The sequence below is a fragment of the Talpa europaea genome (genome assembly GCF_964194135.1).
Source record: "Talpa europaea genome assembly, chromosome: 10".
NCBI classification, from domain to species: Eukaryota; Metazoa; Chordata; class Mammalia; order Eulipotyphla; family Talpidae; genus Talpa; species Talpa europaea.
This window is the reverse complement of record NC_140077.1, coordinates 19342234-19359676: the sequence shown is the minus strand read 5'-3', so window position 1 is coordinate 19359676 and position 17443 is coordinate 19342234. Positions and strand designations below refer to the sequence as shown.

At 51.2% G+C, this 17443-nt stretch overlaps 1 protein-coding gene across 4 annotated transcripts; it reads left to right on the top strand.

The window, feature by feature from the left end:
* Positions 1 to 224: 224 nt before the first annotated feature.
* PPRC1 (PPARG related coactivator 1) lies at positions 225 to 17331 on the top strand (the record flags this gene model as incomplete). 4 transcript variants are annotated; one of them, XM_084244394.1, is made up of 14 exons in its annotated part: positions 225 to 377; positions 5049 to 5237; positions 5778 to 5924; positions 6045 to 6146; positions 6257 to 9113; positions 11709 to 11762; positions 12586 to 12643; positions 13412 to 13479; positions 14387 to 15104; positions 16076 to 16234; positions 16347 to 16407; positions 16524 to 16645; positions 16810 to 16961; positions 17228 to 17331. In XM_084244394.1, 14 exons carry the CDS (start codon positions 225 to 227, stop codon positions 17329 to 17331), a joined length of 4944 nt encoding a protein of 1647 aa, XP_084100520.1. The 4 variants fall into 4 exon arrangements, with proteins under 4 accessions (XP_084100520.1, XP_084100519.1, XP_084100522.1 ...); XM_084244393.1 differs by having other exon boundaries at positions 13409 to 13479; XM_084244395.1 differs by lacking the exon at positions 225 to 377 and having other exon boundaries at positions 5155 to 5237; positions 5879 to 5924; positions 13409 to 13479.
* Positions 17332 to 17443: the final 112 nt, after the last annotated feature.

Below are 17443 nucleotides of genomic sequence, written 5' to 3'. Positions count from 1 at the left end.
GTTTTAGTTTGCCTAGAATATGGGTCTCTGCGTAAAGGAACTACTACTCCCAGACTACCTTGCGAGGCCAGGGCGCGCTTTCCGGGCGCGAGAAGGTCCCGCCGCTTGGCCTCCTGTGAGCCGTAGTTTTGCAGTGCCTTTCGGGAATTGTAGTTATCCTCCCACAATCGGCTGGGCGAGGCGGCGCCGGCGATCAGAGCTGCGCTGGGTGTTCAGGGGCCAAGATGGCGGCGCGCCGGGGACGGAGAGACGGAGTCCCGCCGCCTCCGAGTGGGGGTCCCTGCCCAGACCCTGGCGGTGGAGTCCGCGGCAGCGGCTGGGGGAGTCGGAGCCAAGCGCAGCATGGGACTGTTGGCGCTGTGAGCGCCGGGGAGCAGGTGAGAGGCTGGCGGGCGGCCCGCAGCTGGCAGCAAAGCGGCGTGTGCCGGGCGGTGACACGTGGACGCCACAGCAAAGGGAGGAAGCGCTCGGGAATCGATGCCGGGTGGTAGCGGGAGACGGGTTGGGCCCAGTAGATCTGGGCCGTTTGCTGAGGGAGAGGTGGACAGAGGCAGGTCCCTCTGGCTGTTCCTCGGTAACGCCGGAGGGGCAGAGCCGGGTGTCGGAAACATGGCCCGCCGGAGGGAGTCAGGGATTCGGACTTGGAGTCGAGGGCTGAAGACCTTCCTATGAGATTTAGAGTCGGGGTACTCCTAACCCAGAGCCGCAGTGCTGCTTCGGAGCCACGTGGGGTGAGGGGGGAGATTTTCCCGGGAGAACTTGTCTGCTTCCCCTCCCCCTCGAGGCGGCTCCGGCACCCACGTGGGTTGGCCTGGGGTGGGGGGGGTCGGGCCGCGGGTCCACGTGGGGGCGGGGAGGGTATGTCCACGTGGCTCCCGCCCCAGGCTGTCCGGCATCTCGTGCGGGCGCTGGGGCCGCACTGCTGGGAACTGGGTGTGTCCCGACCGGTCCCGCCATCTCCGGCCTGGGCTGCGGTTCCCTGGCCGGTACAGAAGGTAGGGGCTGCTAGTCAACTTTGCCCGGAGTCTTGGAGTTTTTTCCTCCTAGTTTGGTCCACAGCGCCTCTCGACAGCAGATGGTGAAGGACTTTCCAGATGTGCGGGGAGTCTTTTCCTGCGGTTCACGGAGTGTGTTGGGAAGGGTAGAGGACTGAGGTTGAAGGGCTGTGGCGGCTTCTGTCTGACCGGCTTGGGGTGGGTTGTGAGTCACTGGCACTGGCATTTCGGTTGCCTGCAGTCCTGCCTCATTCGTGATTCAGGGGGCATGGGCAGTGTCAACATATACATGGGACAAGTTTAAGTAAGGAAAAGGGAATCTTCTCTCCGTCCCTCTCTGTTTACTCCAACCCCACTTTTGAGGAGGCAGCTAAGACCTGCTCCTGTGAACTCACATGAAAACTGAGATGGTCGGTGTTTAAGGCTCTCAGGAATTTTTGCTGGGGATGGGAAAAGTTGGAGGCTATTTGAGAGCTATTCTAGGCTAATTGAATATTTATTGGATGGGAGTGAGTTCTTTCTGTCAGATACTTTCTTGGCTTTCAGTTCTCTGTACTTACAAAATGTTATGTCCCATTCTTAAAAGTTTCCACCCAGAATGGACATGGGCAGGGCATAGTTTGAACTGTTATCTCTCTTAAGCAAATAACCTTGAAAGTATTTTGGTGCAAGGAGGGAAGGGGTTTCTAGGTGGGAGTTGGTGGGCTGCCACCTGCTAGGTTATGTGAGTTCTAACAGACCAATCTCCAGGCCCTTTCCAGGAGAGAATGGCTTCTGGTACTTGGGAGCTGCCCACCCCTTCTTCCCTCTTTCAGCTCATGTTGTGGGGCTGTTACTATCCAACCTTTGAGGGAGATGCAGGAAGGATGCATGATCCAGCTCCAAATCAAGTTAGGTGGCTATTTGGAGTTGTAGTGGGTCTCATGGAGAGATGACCCCCTTCCCCACAAAAAGATGGGTGTGTGAGATACCATTATGTTCAGGCACAGGGGATACTATGGTAGACCACACACAGTTCCTTCTTATGTTTTTATCAGGATAGTTAATAAATAATGACCAAAAGGATTTTGGGTTATAATCAGTAGTAATAATCAAATTTGTATTACTTTGCAGGATCCGTGAGGGAACAGTTTAAGATGAGATTGGAAGTCTGGGGGTGGGGGCTTTCATCAGAGGGAATACTACTCGAAGATCTTGAAGTGGGAGAGAATACCGTTTATTGGAGAAATGAAGAGACCTGTATGGTTAATTGTATTTTTATAGTGTGTAGAGAGCCAGGCATAGAGTGCTGAAAGGGAATACAGATGAGCAGAAGAATATGGTGAGGAAGACCAGGACCCCTGTAAGCCATTTTAAGGGTTTAAACCTGATGCTAAAATGCCATTGAAGGAATTTAGGGAGGGTCACCAGAGTGATCAGGTAAGTATTTTTAAAAGTTTTGCCTGGGCCTCCCTGGTGGCGCAGGGGTTAAGTCTCAGCGCTACCAAGCTATCATCAGCCACTGTGGCATGAGGCATGAGTTAGTTCCCCAAGTAAGGAGCTAACCTACATCGGCAGCAGTCTTCTCCTGTCTGGCCTGCTGCTCCCCTCAGAAATGTATTTCAGTAGATCTGCCTGTTCTGCTCCCCACTCTGGTGAATCCTCTTACCCCCCGCACTTCTGGCCTACACTCCAGTTCTTGTATGCATAAGCAAACAAAAATATTTTTAAAAAAGTCTTAGCTGATTTTAATCCTCGTGGATAAGATTGGATCTGGAAAAAGCCATTTGGGAGGTTGAAGTTAGAGGTGCTGGCTGGATCACTTTAAGCCTGGTCTTAGCCCCTACATGATCTTGGTACTTTTAGCTATCTCCACTCAAGGAGACAACTTGGGAGTTGTGCTGTTGGGGATTGAGGGATAAGTGAGGTAAGGTGAAGAGAGGGGTGTCTCTGAGGTTTAAGTTCCTGCCTGGTGGAGGTGGTGATGAGTGCTTTTTAGAGCTGTGCGTTGTCTTGAGATTCTGGTCTAGTAGCTGAGCCGGGTAGGTGGCAGGCATGTTGAGATGCAGTCTTCTTGCTTACCCAGGATTTGCTGAGCCAGGTACTATTCAGCAGCTGCTGGTTGTAATTACAGGACTGTGAAGGCTTGGGAGGAGTTAGTGCCTAAAACCTGCCACCTTTCACATTTTTGGTGGACCTAGCCTCTGCAAGTGTCCCTATCTTGCCTTTTTTTCTCCCTGGGCATCAGAACTCCTCAACTTGATTAGGAGGGTGTGTGTGGGTACATAGTCACACCTGTTGTCTTGTTTTTTTTTTTCCTCTTGGAAGTGGTGTAGTTTCCCTTTGCTGCAGAAGGGGGTTAAGGGGAGGAGTTGCTTGTTGCTCCTGTTCTCAGGCCTTTGCATCTTCTGTCTCTGGAGAGGAGAGAGCTATGGCTCTGGCCTTACCAGCTCCATTCCAGCGACTTCTGGCCCTACCCACGCCCACACTTTTGACAGGCCTGGACTGGAGCCTCCCTGCTTGACAAGGCTGAAGACATTGCTAGTTCTCAGGGGAGTGGTGGGGTGTTGCCTCTCCATCTACAGAATCAAGCTTTCTCTTTTGCTCTCACCTGGTGGGGATAAAGGAAGAGACTCTCCTGTTGGGACTACCATTGAGAGTTTGTGTGGTACACTGTAGGCTTTCAAAATAAAAGTGTGAAACAGTGAATATTAACTGTGTGTAAGACATCGTGCTTGGTATCATGGGTAACCAGGAAGTTTAAGTAGTTTTTTTTTTTTTTAAGGTTTATTATTTTTTTTAAAAAAAGGATTTACTTATACATATAAGCACTGGGTAATAGGCCAGAGGCACGGGCCCAGGGGGTGAGAGGATTCACCAGAGATAGAGTGGGCAACAGAAGAGGTGGATTGACTGAAATATACTGCTCAGGGGAGCAGTGGGCCAGACAGGAGAGGTCTGCTGCGCCATGTGGTCACCTCCCTGGCTGGGGATTGAACTTGTGCTGCAGCGGCTGTGGATATCTTCAAAGTGCTGAGACTTAACCCCTTGCACTAGGGAGGCCCCAGTTTAAGTAGTTTTAAATCCTTACAAGACCAAAAAGAATATAAGCTAATAGATACAAAGGGTTATTTACCCCAAAGGAACTTGGAATCTAGTGTTAGTAATGATGCAAGGAATGTTATAAGGTGGGATGGGGACAGGATACCATTGTCAGAAAAGCTGGTGGTATAGAAATATAAATAATTCAAGGGTGTGAGGCGATAGTAGCATGGGCTGGAGAAGCCTGGGGTGTCTTTGTGAAGAAGTAGGAGTTGAGCCAAGAAGAGAAGAGAGCTCTGAGCAAGATTTGTGGGGAGGTGAGGTGGTTGTAGATGAAATTGCTTGCTTTTGCTGACCTTCTTTCTTGTGCTGTGCCCCTTAGACAACCTATTTTTACCATGCCAAGCAGATGGCTCTTTGAGCAACCTTGATCATTTTGAATTTTTTACTCCCCAGTTTATTTATTTATTTTTTAAAGATTTACTTATTTATGGATACAGGCACTGGGGTACAGGCCAGAGGGGTGTGTGTGGGTGGGGGGTGGGGGGTGGGGGACAGTTGAGAGGATTCACCAGAAACAGAATGAGAAACAGAACAGCTGGATTGACTGACATACACTGCTGAGGGAAGCAGCGGGCGAATCAGGAGAGGTCCGCTGCGCCATGAGGGTAGCTCCCTGGCTGGGGATCGAACTCATGCTGCAGAGGCTGTGGATAGCTTCATAGGTTGCGTCTTAACCCCTTGCGCCACCAGGGAGGCCCCTTTTACTCCCCAGCTTAATAATTTCCTGTGGCTCTGATTGTTTCTGGATAGAGTCCTTGAATACTGCCATCCTGGGACTTTTGCTAGTGGTTGTACATCTCTCTACCCAGCACATGCAACGGTTTGGTTATGGTGGAGCTCCTGCTCAGTCTAGGCCCATTGGCGTAGGGCTTGGCCCTGGTTTCGGAAGTATATCAGTCAGCGACCTCAGAGGGTCTATGTCCTACCACCTTTGCCGTGCCCTTCTGACCTTTCTCGCCTTTTCCTCAGGTGCTGCTACATGAGGAGGGGGGCGATTCTGGCTTTGTCAGTCTGTCTCGACTGGGACCCTGTTTGAAGGACAAGGACCTGGAAACAGAGGGGCTGATGCTGCAAGATGAGACGTTGCTGGAGACCATGCAGAGTTACATGGATGCCTCCCTCATCTCCCTCATTGAAGATTTTGGGAGCCTTGGAGAGGTGAACTGGGGCTGGACTTGGAGGTGTTCAGGCTTGGGAGGCTCTGACTCAGTGGCAATACTCTCCCAGATCTGATGCTCTTGCATACCTGACCAAAGACCTGAAAGTATGTTTTTTTCCTCTAGATGAGAGTTGGGTTGTAGGCTGCCAGGTTATATCCCACGTAAGGATGCCTTGGTCGGATTGGACTATATAGTCCAGGGCCTTTCTCCTTGCCTGTGTCCTTAACTTACATGTCCAGAGGGTTCTGATGTCTGAGCTCAATTCCAGTCTAGTCAAAGGTTGTCTCCTGAGTATCCCACATTACCTGAGGGTAGGTGGAGTGTATGAAACAAACTTTGAATTCAGTGTTGACACCAGACAGATGGTGGGTGGTAGCAAATGTGATTGTAACTCATGCCTCCTGGTACTCAAATCTCTCTCTGGCAGTTGAGCTGAACTGTGCCTGGGAGACTGATTTTGCTTGGCATGCAGTCCTTTTCAGTTGTCCAATATGTCATTAGGGATGTCGGTCACACTTTCCTGTTCTTTCTGGAGCAGAGCATGTTATCTTTGGAAGACCAGAATGAAGTGTCTCTGCTCACGGCTCTGACAGAGATCTTGGATAATGCAGATTCTGAGAACCTGTCTCCGTTTGACAGCATTCCTGACTCGGAGCTGCTTGTGTCACCTCGAGAGGGCACCTCTGTGAGTGTGGGATTAGGGGCAGGGAATGCGCAGTTGGTACAAAGGTTAGAACTACATACCTGGGATTATTTACATAGTTCTGAAGCACAAACTCATTTCAGGTCTTTTTCTCCCTTTCAGCTGCACAAGCTGCTCACCCTCTCCCGGACACCACCAGAACGTGACCTCATAACACCTGTTGATCCATTGGGGCCCAGCACAGGCAGTAGTAGAATGAATGGGGTAAGTCTATCCTAGAGAGCCTTAAGGAAATTCTAGGAGGGAGGACCATGTGGGGACAGGTCTGAAAAAAAAGATTGCTCAAGAAAATTTCTGTGGTTTCTCTCCTACAGGTTGATATGGCTCTTGCAGATCCCCCTTGGGACTTCTCTCCACCCTCCTTTTTGGAGACCTCTTCCCCCAAGCTTCCTAGCTGGAGACCTCCAAGATCGAGACCCCGCTGGGGCCAATCTCCTCCTCCCCAGCAGCGTAGTGATGGGGAAGAAGAGGAGGAGGTGGCCAGCTTCAGTGGCCAGATGCTTGCTGGGGATCTTGACAACTCTGTGAGCAGCATCCCAGACTTTCCCATGCACCTGGCTTGCCCCGAGGAAGAAGATAAAACAGCAGCAGCACAGGTGGCAGTGCAGGCAGCTGGGGACGAGAGCATCTCCTCCCTGAGTGAGCTGGTGCGGGCCATGCACCCATATTGCCTGCCCAACCTCACCAACCTGACATCACTCCAGGATGAGCTTCAGGAACAGCCGGATGATTTGACACTGCCTGAGGATTGTGTGGTACTAGAGATTGTAGGCCAGGCAGCTACAGCTGGCAATGACCTGGAGATCCCGGTTGTGGTGCGGCAGATCCCTCCTGGACCCCAGCCTGTGCTCCTGGATGACTCGCTAGCAACCAGCCCAGCCTTGCAGCTGCTTATGCCTACACTAGAGTCAGAAACAGAGGCTGCTGGGCCCAAGGAAGCCCTTTGCCCTGAGAAAGACGGGTTGTCCCTGGAGTCAGAGGAAAAGTTCGAGTCAGCCTGCTTGTTGGAGCCCAGAGAGGTCACGGAGCCAGTGCTGCCCAAAGGGCCTCAGAACCCACCGGATAATGCAGTGCTGAGTTCCCAGAGAGCTCGAAAGGGCAGGAGGAAGAAAAGCAAGGAGCAGCCATCAACCTGTGCAGAAGGCTATGTCAGGAGGCTGAGATCATCCTCTCGTGGGCAATCTAAAGTGGCTACAGAGGTGAACTCTCAGGCAAGCAACTTGCCTCAGGAGGAACTTCAAAGAGAGGTTGGGCCTCCCCGCAGTAGAGGGAAGCCCCGGGCGTGGGCTCGAGCCTGGGCAGCTGCTTTGGAAAAGCCTAGCTCTGGGAACTTGGAAAATAGTGCTGGAAAAGCTAGTCCTGCTAAGGAAAGTCCTCTAGACCTCTATCCAAACCTAGTTGACACCATCCAAGTCAAATCTGTTCCAGTGCATCTCTCATTGGGTGACTCTTCTCGCACCAGCATCATGCCACTTGACTCTGAAGCTGGTCCCGTTGCAGTTGATCCTGTTCTTGATGACTCTGTACCTGTTGACCCTGCATTGGTTGACCTTGCTTCAGCCAACTCAAAGCTCGTTGACCCTCTCCCAGCAGACCCAGTCCTGGCTGACTCGGAAATAGTTGACCCTGCAGTTGTTCCCATCGCAGATGATTTGCCACCAGTGGACCCTGTGCCAGCTATCCCAGCACCAATTGACTCTGTTCCTGATGACCCAGCTCTAGCTGACCCTGTGCTAGTGAAGTCTAGGCCAACCGATCCAAGACGTGGTGCAGTATCAGCTCTGAAGTCAGAGTCTTCAGATCCCTCAAAGGCCATCATCCCTGAAGTCAAGGAGGTCTTGGGTCCTCTAAAGGTGGATAGTGGTAGCAGTGCCTCAATTCAGGAAGCCAGACCTCGGCCTCTTAGCCTATCTGAGTACTGGCGGCGAAGGCAGCAGCGCCAAGCAGAGGCAGAAGAGAAGAGTTCCCATCCTCCAGCTGGGAAGTGGCCCAGTCTCCCAGAGACTCCCAAAGGACTGGCAGACATCCCATGTCTTGTCATCCCACCAGCCCCAGCCAAGAAGACAGCTCTGCAAAGAAGCCCTGAGGCTCCTCCTGAAGCTTGCTTCATACCTGTGGGTCCCAGCCCTGCTTCTCCTAGTCCTGAGCCACCTGCAAGCAAATCTGTGGCTTCAACTCCCACTGAGCAGGTGCCGTCCCAAGAGATGCCACTGCCAGCAAGACTTCCACCTTCTACTGTACAGCCCATGTCCTACCCAAGGCCCACTACTCTGCCTTTTACCCCAGGTGGTCTGGGCATGACCCCTATGCTGCCCCTTACCACAAATGGACAAGGGGCCCCCAGTCTGCCCCCACCTCCCTTGCAGCCTCCTAGACTTCCAGTGTCTATGGGGCCAGTGCCACCTGATCCCTATACTCTCTATGCCCCTGTGCCACCTTGGCCTTGTTATCCCTCTGTATCCCCTTCTGGCTATCCTTGCCTGCCTCCTCCACCAACAGTGCCCCTAGTGTCTGGTACTCCTGGCACATATGCTGTGCCTCCCACTTGCAACGTGCCTTGGGTACCCCCTCCTGCCCCAGTCCCACCTTATAGCTCCAGCTGTACCTATGGGCCCTTAGGATGGGGCCCAGGGCCACAACACCCTTCATTCTGGCCTACTGCACCTCCACCTCCTTTGCCTCTAACCTCTGTTGGGGCTATTCCCTCAGCCAAGACTGAACCCAACAGCATCACACCAGGCCCTTCTGAAAGTGTAATTCCTGGGCCGATGGCTCCTCCCCTCAGTCTTGAGTCAGCTGGCCAGGTAGTGCCACAGATCAAGCCCACGAAGGTGGAGGTCAAGCCAGTAACCACATCTCCCCATATGAAACACAAGGTGTCCTCCCCGGTGCAAAGCCCCCGGATCAAGGCTTCACCATGTCAGTCTGCTGAGAATGTGACTGTTGAGGAGTCTGAGTCAGAGAGGCTAAAACCTGAGACCCAGGAGATCAGGCCCAGGGAGAAGCCCCTGTCTCCTGTTGCCAAGGCTTTTTCCACACCTACACCAAGGCAGGGCACTGTCCCTAAGCTGCCTGCTATCCACCCAGCCCGTCTAAGGAAACTGTCCTTTCTGCCTACTCCACGTCCTCAGGGTGCTGAGGACGTTGTGCAGGCTTTCATCAGTGAGATTGGTAAGTGCCACACAGTTCAATTGTGTGAACATGGGTTAGTTGAGAAGTGTTAGGGGAGGAAAAACCACCTTGATGGGGTTGGCTTTTCTTGGATTTCCTGGGAGGGTTCTTTTTTTTTTGGGGGGGGGGTGGGACCCTTGCCAGCAGCCGGAGAGCGAACTGGCGCTGCAGAGGCTGCAGGCAGCCTCGCAGCCCAGTGCGTAACCGCTGCGCCACCAGGGGAGGCCCTCTTGGGAGGGTTCTTGATTGGTGAAGGTCTGGGTTTGGTTTGTAGGAGTCCTTCCTGCTTCGTGTTATGGTCCTGGTTTATTTAGTGTATTGGGCAGGTGGAGCATAAAGGGAGAAGTGAGGCGCTTTGGGGCTTCTTGGGACTTGTGATTTCAGTTGATAGGTCCTGGTTTTTATCTTTTTATTTTTATTTTTTAATTTCCAAAAGGACAGGTTTATTACAAAAAGAAAAAGAAAAGTAAATGATGTGGGCCTCCCCGGTGGCGCAGCGGTTGAACGCTGGGTTGCGAAGCTGCCCGCTGCCTCTGCAGCGCCGGTTCGATCCCCGGCTGTTCCCCGGCTGCTCCCCGGCTGCTCCCCAGCCACCGGAGGAGGGTCCCACATGGCGTGCAGACCTCTCCTGCCGCCTGCTGCTCCCCTCAGCAGTGTACTTCAGTCCTTCTGCCTGCTCTGCTCCCTGCTCTGGCTCTGGTGAATTCTCTCACCCTCCCGCGCTTCTGACTGTGCCCAGTGCTTGTATAAATAAATAAAATAAATCTTTAAAAAAAAAAAAAGTAAATGATGCTTGCATAGACACAAGCAGGCACACCTGTCTGGACCTGGTTTTTATTATTTATTTATTTATTTATAAAGATTTATTTATTTATACAAGCACTGGGTACAGTCAGAAGCGTGGGAGGGTGAGAAAATTCACCAGAGTCAGAGCGGAGAGCAGAGCAGGCAGAAGGACTGAAGTACACTGCTGAGGGGAGCAGCGGGTGGCCAGGAGAGGTCTGCGCACCATGTGGGACCTTCACCTGGTGGCCGGGGATTGAACCCGCAATGCAGAGGCTGCGGGCAGCTTCGCAACCCAGCTCTCAACCGCTGCACCACCAGGGAGGCCCCTTTATTTTTTTATGATGTAATTTTTTAAAAGATTTTATTTTGGTGTAGAAGAACTGAGGTACAGAGGTATGTGTGGGGGTGTGTGTGAGAGAGGATTCACCAGAGAAAGAGTGGGGAGAACAGGCAAACCCACAGAATACACTGCTGAGGGGAGCAGCGGGTGAAACAAGAGAAGTCTACTGTGCTGTGTGGGTCAATTCCCTGGCCTGGGATAGAACTCAGGCCACAGCGGAGGGCCTTTGTGGTGGTAGTGCTGAGACTTAACCCCTAGGCCACCAGGGAGTCCCTGGACCTGTTTTTTTTTTTTTTTAAATTAATTAATTTATTTATTTATACAAGCACTGGGCACAGTCAGAAGTGCGGGAGGGTGAGAGAATTCACGAGAGCCAGAGCGGGGAGCAGAGCAGGCAGAAGGACCGAAGTACACTGCTGAGGGGAGCAGCGGGCGGCAGGAGAGGTCTGCGCGCCATGTGGGACCCTCCTCCAGTGGCCGGGGAGCAGCTGGGGAGCGAATCTGCCACAAAGGCTGCGGGCAGTTTTGCAACCCAGCTTTGCAACCCAGCGCTCAACCGCTGTGCCACCAGGGAGGCCCCCTGTTGTTTTTTTTTTAAGATTTATTTATTCATATATATAAGAACCGGGATACAGGCCAGAGGTGTAGCGGGGAGGGTGATAGGATTCACCAGAGACAGAGGGAGGCACAGAACAGGCAGACTGATGGAAATAAACTGAGTCAGGAGAGGTCTGCTGCGCCATGTGGGTCACCTCCCTGGTCGGGGATCGAACTTGTGCTTCAATGGCTGTGGTTAGCTTCATAGTGCTGTGTGTAACCCCTTGTGCCACCAGGGAGGCCCCGTGTTTTTGTTTTTGTTTTTAAATATTTATTTTATTTAAACAAGAACTGGGGTACAGGCCAGATTTGTGGGAGGGTGAGAGGATTCACCAGAGACAGAGCGGGGAACAGAACAGGCAGACTGGTGAAATACACTGCTGAGGGGAGCAGTGGGTGAGGCAGGAGAGGTCTGCTGTGCCATGTGGGATTCTCGCTGGCTGGCCGGGATTGAACCCGCGCTGCAGAGGCTACGTTGCAAACAGCTTCATGGTGTGTGGTGCTCAACTGCCTGCGCCACCAGGGAGGCCCTTTTTTTTTTTTTTTTTAAAGATTTATTCTGATCTATTTATGCATACAAGAACTGGGTTGTAGACCAGAGGTGTGGGGGGAGGGGTGAGAGGATTCACCAGAGATAGAGTTGGGCGCAGAATAGGTGGATCTATTGAATACACTGCTGAGGGGAGCAGTGGGGGAGATAGGAGAGGTCTGCTGTGCCATGTGGGTCAGCTTCCTGGCGGGGATCGAACTCATGCCACAGTGGCTGGTGATAGCATGATAGTGCTGAGACTTTAACAAACCCTGCGGTAACCCCTGCGCCACCAGGGAGGCCCTGGCCTTCGTTTTTAATCTTGTGTTTTGTGCTTCCACAGGAATTGAGGCATCAGACCTGTCCAGTCTGCTGGAGCAGTTTGAGAAGTCAGAAGGTGAGGGAACCTGGGTAGCTTTGCTCCAACTTTTTTCTGTTAATCTGTCCTGTGGGCCCAACCCTTAAAGTTGTTTAAACCAGGGCTGGGAGGGGATGGAGAAGTGCAGTCTCAGTGACTAGAGCAGCCCCCTAATTGGAATGGGAGACAAGATTCACCTGTTACTAGTCAAGGGGAGGGTGGTGGCGCAGTATGGCAGGAATTGTGAAAAAGTAGATGGACATGGAGATCCAAGTTGGTTTTGTTGCTTGGAGACATTTTTCTAGAGGGAACTAACTCTCAAGCTAGACCTTAAAAAAGACAGGACTTGATCAAGAGAGTTCGTATGTGGTGTATAAAGGCATGAATATAGGAAGGATTGTGTGTGGTATGTTTGGAAGGCAGTGGATGGTTTTCTCAGTACAGCACCTAGCAATGGGTCTAGGTGCAGTGGAGAACAAGTATCCTGTTCTGAACAGATTATAGTCTAATTGAGGAGAAAAACCCATAGACTTAGTAAAATATAAGTGCAGTACAAGAGTAGGCAATGAGACGAGGAAATGAGTTAGATGGATCATGTAGAAACCTGAATGCCAGACTTGGAAGTTTGGACTCTTGTCTCAGATTCAGTGAAAAGTGTGGATGTTTCTGAGCAGAAGAGACTGTATAATAGTTACTGAAAATAGCATCTGGGTACTTGTTGGAAGAGAAAGGATCGCTGGATATCCCAGTGAATATATAGGCAAAGAGGATTTTCCCCCTTTGGGTCTCAAAGCCAGTTCTTCTGTACCTCTTTAGTCTGGAACATCTGGTTGGGCTTTAAACTAATATGATTTCTTTGCAGCCAAAAAGGAGTGCCCTCCCCCGGCTCCTGCTGACAACTTGGCTGTAGGAAACTCAGGGTAAGTATGGAGACATGAGTGAGTTACCCTACAGCTGTTGGTCAGCAGCCGGCTGGTGCTCCAGGACGATCAACTGGATGCCTCTATCACAGGGATGTTTAGTCAGTTCTAGACTCTTTCCCTCTTTCCCATCCCCTGCTCTGCCCGTCACTAGTGGGCACTGTCTTGGATAGTGAGGTAGAAGGACTTATACCATCCTCTAGCTGATTTCAGTCTGGAATTCCAAATGTCCTGAAGATGCTTTTTACCTTCTGTGAAAGTCATGCATTTAGGGATTTCTTTCTTTCATTTTGTAAACTAAGCTTTTTCAGTGGTGGTGATGACATACAATAAAGTCGGGCGAGATTTTCATGGTTAGGGCTCCATTGACTCTTAAGACGATACAGGCACCCTGGAGCTGCTTGTTCCCCAGTCTCCCAGCCCTCAGTGACCTTTTTTCATTTTTCATGTTCATGGTATCCCATCCTGTTCTGCCACGCATGTTGCCCTCTACATTGATTTTGGGTTGGTTTGAGCTGGGCAGACAAGGCACTGGCTTGAAGGAGGTGAGGAGTATTCAAGGTCGACCTGCCTCCTGGAATTGAGCAGAGCTGAGTGAGACGTAACCTACACTAAGTCCCCTTTTGTGCTGGAGGAGAATGATAGGGGCCGTTTGTGCATCTCAGTCCTCTCTGCACGTACCCCTCTCCCATTGCTCTGTGAGGAAAGCAGATAAACAAGATATTGAGGAGGCAATGAACCAGGCTTTCCCTTTTCCCCTGCCAGCAGCGTTGACACTCCCCAGGAGAAGAGACCCCTAGACCGGTTACAAGCCCCAGAACTGGCCAACGTGGCAGGTGGGTTCCGGGTGGGGAAACTGTGCCTTTGATGAGTTTATGCAGCAAATGTTTGTAGCGCCTTTTCTGTACTAAGTGTGTGCAGATGTTGGGGGTATACAGATCTGATCCTCACCCTTGAGGTTCTCACAGTCCAGGGGCAGATGTACAAAAGATGAGCGTGTTAAGTATCAGAAAGAAGCCTGAGTGATACATGCTGGCCTGAAGAGGGACACTCTGAGGTCAGGTAGACTTAGAGGGTGGGCATTCTAGGTAAATGGAACAGCTCGAGTGAACTAAAGAAATAAAGCTAGTCTGATATGTTTTGGGGAATTGAGAGGTTTGGTTTGGCTGGAGTTCATGGCTGAAAAGGGTGGTGGGCAGAGAGTTAAAGTGAAAGATAAAGTTGGAGTGGTAAGTAGGAGGTCAGATTTGGGGAACTTTGAACACCATGTTAAGCCATGTTTGGATTTTATCCTGTACATTGAAGAAACAGTTGAGAAAGCTTTATCAAATTGTTTTTTTGGGTGCCCTCACTGGCAGGAATGTAGAAGAAAGTGGATAGGTATACAGCCCAAGGTAGGAGACCATCAGGAGATGATTACATGAGTCCAGGCCATGTGCAGCCTGGGTAGAGGGGTGGGTTTAAGAATGGAGTAGACCAGACAGCACCTGGTCACCCACTGGGTTTGGGCAGTGAGATTGATAGCTTTAGGAGGACCCTGGTCTAGCTGGGTTCCTATTGTTGGTCCACAAGGTGGGGAACTTGGGAAATGAATAGTGAAGAGTTAGTGGGGGCAAGTTGGGCTGTTGACCATTGTTGGGGTACTTTGGGAGATGAGGTGGGGCCCTGGAGCCTATAGACAGAGTGTGTAGAAGTATAGAATCAGATCTCATCCTGCTGTCTCAACCCTCCCTCCCCTCACAGGGCTCACCCCACCAGCTACCCCTCCCCACCAGTTATGGAAGCCCCTGGCTGCTGTCTCACTGCTGGCCAAAGCCAAATCTCCTAAGTCCACCGCCCAGGAGGGAACCCTGAAGCCTGAAGGAGTTACAGAGGTCAAACATCCAGCTGCAACCCGCCTCCAAGAAGGGGTCCATGGCCCTAGTCCAATCCATGTGGGCTCTGGGGACCATGACTATTGTGTCCGGAGCAGGACACCCCCCAAAAAGATGCCTGCCCTAGTCATTCCAGAGGTGGGCTCCCGATGGAACGTCAAACGCCATCAGGACATAACCATCAAACCTGTCTTATCCCTGGGCCCAGCTGCCCCAATGCTTTCACGCACAGCTGTCTCCCAGGAGCCACTTGATTACAGGACTAGCAGTGAACAGGCAGATCCCTCCACCCCTTGCCTTGCCCCGTCTGCCTTGATGTCCCCTGAGGCCTCGCCCTGCCGGAATGACACTAGGACTCCCTCTGAGCCCTCAGCCAAGCAGCGGTCAATGCGCTGTTACCGAAAAGCCTGCAGGTCAGCCAGCCCCTCAGGCCGGGGCTGGCAGGGCCGCCGTGGCCGCAGCAGCCGTTCTGTCAACTCTGGGTCCAACAGGACCAGCGAAGCATCTTCTTCCTCATCCTCATCGTCGTCTTCCTCATCCCGATCTCGGTCCAGGTCCCTCTCCCCCCCACACAAGAGGTGGCGAAGGTGAGCTCTGAGGGCTTGTTAGGTCCTCTCCACTTAGGAAGTTCATGTACTCTTCTCTGATTTTCTTTGAGAACTTTTGTGAGTTTGATACTTTCAGGCACTAAGGCTTCTATTTCTGTTTTTGGCTTTTATCTTCTTTCTCTTTCCTAGATCATTGAGGCAACAGACTTGAGAAGATAGTTTCTATTCCCTGTTGGAACTTGGGGTATCCCTGAGGTCTCCTGCTTCCTTGAGACCTGTGTTGGGGAGACTACTAGGGTTTGATCCTTGACCATGTTGATTCTTTTGCATAGTGTGCCAGTCCTCATTTTTGTTACTGTACTGGTGGTGTAGGAAGATAGGATAGGGGGCTGTTAATGACAAACAGTCCTTTAATCTTGTTGAGGAAAGAATCTGGGGCATTTGCTTTTGAGCTTATTGTGGCCTCACCTCTTTTTTGGTAGTACCTTTTTCTTAGTGACAGACCCAAATTTTCCCACTTAGTGAAGAATTCTTGTTTTTTGACAGTGAAGCATATCTTCATTAATTGCCTGTATTGTAGGTTTAGTGCAGTCATGTCCCCTTTATGCCATGGTCATAAGCATTCCTTTGAGACATGTTAGGGGAGCCAGGAACCTGGAGATCCAGGCCTGGCCACCCTACTAGTTGTCAGACCTAGAACCCAGCTCTTTGTCTTTCTGAGTCTCCATTTATTTTTCTTCTTTCTGATGTGGTAGATACTTTTTTCAATTTTTTTGATTGCATAATTGAAAATAATTATGATCTGTGCCCAAACAGTTAAGACATTCCAGATACATCTAAAGTTTGAGAACTTCAGTTTGATTATCTGTGAAGAGTTCTTGTAGACTTCCTCAGCTTTGCTTTTGGTCTTGAACTTCCTGATGAGGGTTGGGGTGGCAGAGACCAAGGTGAGGTAAGTGGAAAATAGCTGCTCCACTTCCAGCATTATTGCATGTCCCTTCATTCTTCAGGTCTAGTTGCAGTTCCTCTGGGCGATCCCGAAGATGTTCTTCCTCCTCCTCCTCCACTTCCTCCTCCTCCTCCTCTTCCTCTTCCTCATCCTCCTCATCCAGTTCCCGAAGCCGGTCTCGCTCTCCATCTCCCTGCCGGAGAAGTGACAGGAGACGGCGGTAAGTACGTGTTCAGGGAGCCAGTGCATCTGGGACGCAAGTGCCTGAGAGTCTGAAACTTGAGTTGTCTAATGTCTTGGTGACTGATGACACCCTTTCTTGTCATGTACAGCTCTTATCGTTCACATGACCATTACCAAAGGCAGAGAGTGCTGCAGAAGGAGCGTGCAATAGTGAGTTACAGGGTCCTGGGAGGAGAGGGGACTTGCCTCTGAGCAATAAGCTCAGGGAGCCGTCTGAGGCTGTTGCCTAGGCTCATGGTGTGTGGATTTTTCTTGACTCAACATAGGAAGAGAGAAGAGTGGTCTTCATTGGGAAGATACCTGGTCGCATGACTCGGTCAGAGCTGAAACAGAGGTTCTCTGTTTTTGGAGAGATTGAGGAGTGCACTATCCACTTCCGTGTCCAAGGGTAAGATTGAACCCTAAGGTTAGAATGGACTTTTTGCTGAGGTGTGCTGGGCAGTGTGGCATACCTTCATTGCTGCAGAGGGTTGGCCACTTGGGGAATTTCTTTCTGTAACCTGGCATGTGCCTAGATAGCCATGGTAGCCCCTGCCTCACCCTCCCCACCAGTGACAACTATGGCTTCGTCACTTACCGCTATGCTGAGGAAGCATTTGCAGCCATTGAGAGTGGTCACAAGCTGAGGCAGGCAGATGAACAGCCCTTTGATCTCTGCTTTGGGGGCCGCAGGCAGTTCTGCAAGAGAAGCTATTCTGATCTTGGTGAGTGGAGGGTATACCACCTTTCCCCAGAAGGGTTCCCAGACTGTTGAGAGTGGGAGTGGGTCAAGGCAGACTTGTCTTCATCTAACATAAGAAGAACCTAGGGGGAGGGATGAGAGAAGTGGGGACTTTCCTATCTGACTTAAAATCAGGGCAATTTTAGCTCCATTGATTATTGGGATGGGAGATGGCTGGCCACATGAGGACCCTGTGGTTGGGAAGTGTGGTCAGAGACTTTGATTGTTTGTCTTTTTCTACCCTTATAGACTCCAACCGGGAAGACTTTGACCCTGCTCCTGTAAAGAGCAAATTTGATTCCCTTGACTTTGACACATTATTGAAACAGGCCCAGAAGAACCTCAGGAGGTAACCCTGGGCCCTTCTCCCCCTCTCCCTTTTCTTTGGAGGTGCCCAGCCTCCGCCCCCCTCCCCCACTCGGGGAGAGCTGCTAGTGAGGAGATGACTGTTTTATAAAGAAATGG